The following is a 2,235-nucleotide window of genomic DNA, read 5'->3' as shown; positions in this document are numbered from 1 at the left end:
GCCAGATTTGGCATCATGCCACTATTCTAAAAGTGTCCTGGAGTGGTATGAGGCCAATTCTGTCCATTTTGTTCCAAAGGACATGAATCCGCCAAACTGTCCGGAGCTGCGCCCGGTGGAGCAGTACTGGGCAATAATGAAGCGGGAACTTCGGAAGAGCAAGAAGACAGTCAAAGACGAGAAGGACATGTTAAGAAAATGGAAAAAAAAAAAACTGAGAAACTGGTACCGGATGACACTGTAAAGACTTTGATGGAGGGCATCAAGCGAAAATGCGTTCAATTTTACACTCAAGGCTCCATCGATTAACTTTTCTTTTGATTTTTGAAGTAAATATATGTATAAAACTACCCTAAAATTTTGGTTTGATTCTAAACATTATAAGAAAATTGGCATGACATTTTCGGTGTCGCAATAATTTCGTGTTCGCCCTTTATGTTAGCCAGGTGGAACAACCGGGAATCTAAATTTTTAAATCCAGTGCCACACCCTGACTATACATAAAATGTTGTCTGTTTTCAGGTTTCCCGTTGCTGCGGTCTAAAGATCACTTCTGAGGGCTACGTAGTCACTTTGGCCAAGAATAACCACCACGTCCTCGTACTGAATACCCTCTACATTCAGTGATTGACCGCCGGGGCGAGAATTCTCAAGCCGAATCGTTAAGTAAGCAACCAAAACCAGCAGTAAGGTAAGTGCGTTGATTGTTTAGATTCGGCCCTTTTCACATCGAGAAAAGTGGAAACCCAACTCAACGCATAGTAGCTCAAAGCTACCATGGCCACCCGAAAGAGAGAGAGAGAGAGAGAGAGAAAACGCAAGGGATTTCGTACGCTTCACATGCAAAAACGGAAGCAAAATACTACTATTAACTTGTACTACCTACTACTACTACTACTACTATCGAGTCAAACCATCGTCAGGCCACACCCGCATCATCGTCTTAACCGTATTCATTTCGGTTTTTATCAACAAACACAATCGTCTCACAACGCCACTGAACAAGTTTAGTGCGTGTGTTTGCGGTGTGTGCCGTTTGGTTTATTAAAATAAGCTGTGGTTGGTGTGTTCATCCGGATAAGTGTGAGAAACAACCTTACAAAACAAAATAATCTTTTTAAAAGAAAAGAAAGAGAGGAAAAACGAAAGATATTATGTTATTTTACCAATATTATTACTATTTTAATTTTTCCTTTTATCAACACTATTTACACTTTTATTCTTAATATTATTCTATTTTAAACAATATTTATTATCGAAAACTGAAAAAATGAATGATCTCCAATTTTTATTTTACAACAACAAGTGCGAGATAAAATATTTTATTTTCACGTTTACACACACACAAAAAAAAAAACAAATGTTGAAAATTGAGACCATACAAGCAAAAATTGGAATAAGCGGAAATGGCGCAGGGTTTGTCAAACAAACGTCGAAGCCTCATGGCAAGATCAAGCAAATGAAAGTATGGTAAGAAAAGAGAGAGAGAAAGGAGGATGCAGTATGGTGAATTTTATTTTACTCTGTTTAGAAAGGCAAGAATATTTATAGTAGATAAGTTAAACGAAGCAAACGGAAGAGGAAATGAAAATTAAGCAAACAAACAAACCAACAAACCAGGAAATCAAACCTTTCGAATATGTACATATTTTTACTGGTAACGCAAAAAAAAAAAAAAACAAAGGAAAGATAAATCTTAAATCATAGGCATAATTTCTTCAAACAGAAGCTGATTAACGAAGTAGAAAGCAGGAAAGCTAATTTACACAAGAAAACAAAACAAAAAAAAACATATTTTACTTAGGAGTTGTATACAACACTTTACAGACACACTAGTAGAATCGCCATAGTTTTTGCAATATGATTTTGTAAGTTTTTCCGCAAAATTTAATTCTTCAGCAGAAAGACCTTCCTTGTTATAGTTTTTTTTTGCGAGGGATATTTAGTTTAACAAAACTTGTGTTTTCCATTTTTTTTGGCGTGGTTGCCGCTGAAACCCACAGCGCCTTACCACGCCTAGAGTTGTACTAGGTTTAGGTTTTTAACTGAAACAAATGAAGAAACTATCCGTTTTTCGATCTGTTGTTGTTTTAAGCTCTGTTATTTTTGTTCTATCAGGTAAAAAAAAAATACACACAAAATAGAAAACCTGTTATTTTAATGAATGACGTTTAATTTTTAGGAAATTTTTAAAACAGTGACCATTTTTTTTTTATTCGTAAAACCACAGTATTT

At 35.6% G+C, this 2,235-nt stretch overlaps 1 protein-coding gene across 5 annotated transcripts in view; it reads left to right on the top strand.

Moving 5' to 3' along the window:
• The window catches only part of mei-P26 (meiotic P26), a 50,476-nt gene extending 48,763 nt beyond the window's left edge, over positions 1–1,713 (top strand). For all 5 annotated transcript variants that reach the window (XM_065239809.1, XM_065239810.1, XM_065239813.1 and 2 more), the window contains exon 6: positions 523–1,713. In XM_065239809.1, the coding sequence (XP_065095881.1) occupies positions 523–627 (105 nt within the window). In that variant the 3' untranslated portion in view covers positions 628–1,713. The remainder of the gene's footprint in view (positions 1–522) is intronic.
• The last annotated feature ends 522 nt before the right edge of the window (positions 1,714–2,235 follow it).

Source organism: Ochlerotatus camptorhynchus, unplaced genomic scaffold (genome assembly GCF_037179485.1).
Source record: "Ochlerotatus camptorhynchus isolate MF236.1 unplaced genomic scaffold, CSIRO-AGI_Acam_v1.1 ptg000062l, whole genome shotgun sequence".
In the NCBI taxonomy this organism is placed as follows: Eukaryota; Metazoa; Arthropoda; class Insecta; order Diptera; family Culicidae; genus Ochlerotatus; species Ochlerotatus camptorhynchus.
This window is presented reverse-complemented; position numbering and strand designations above follow the sequence as displayed.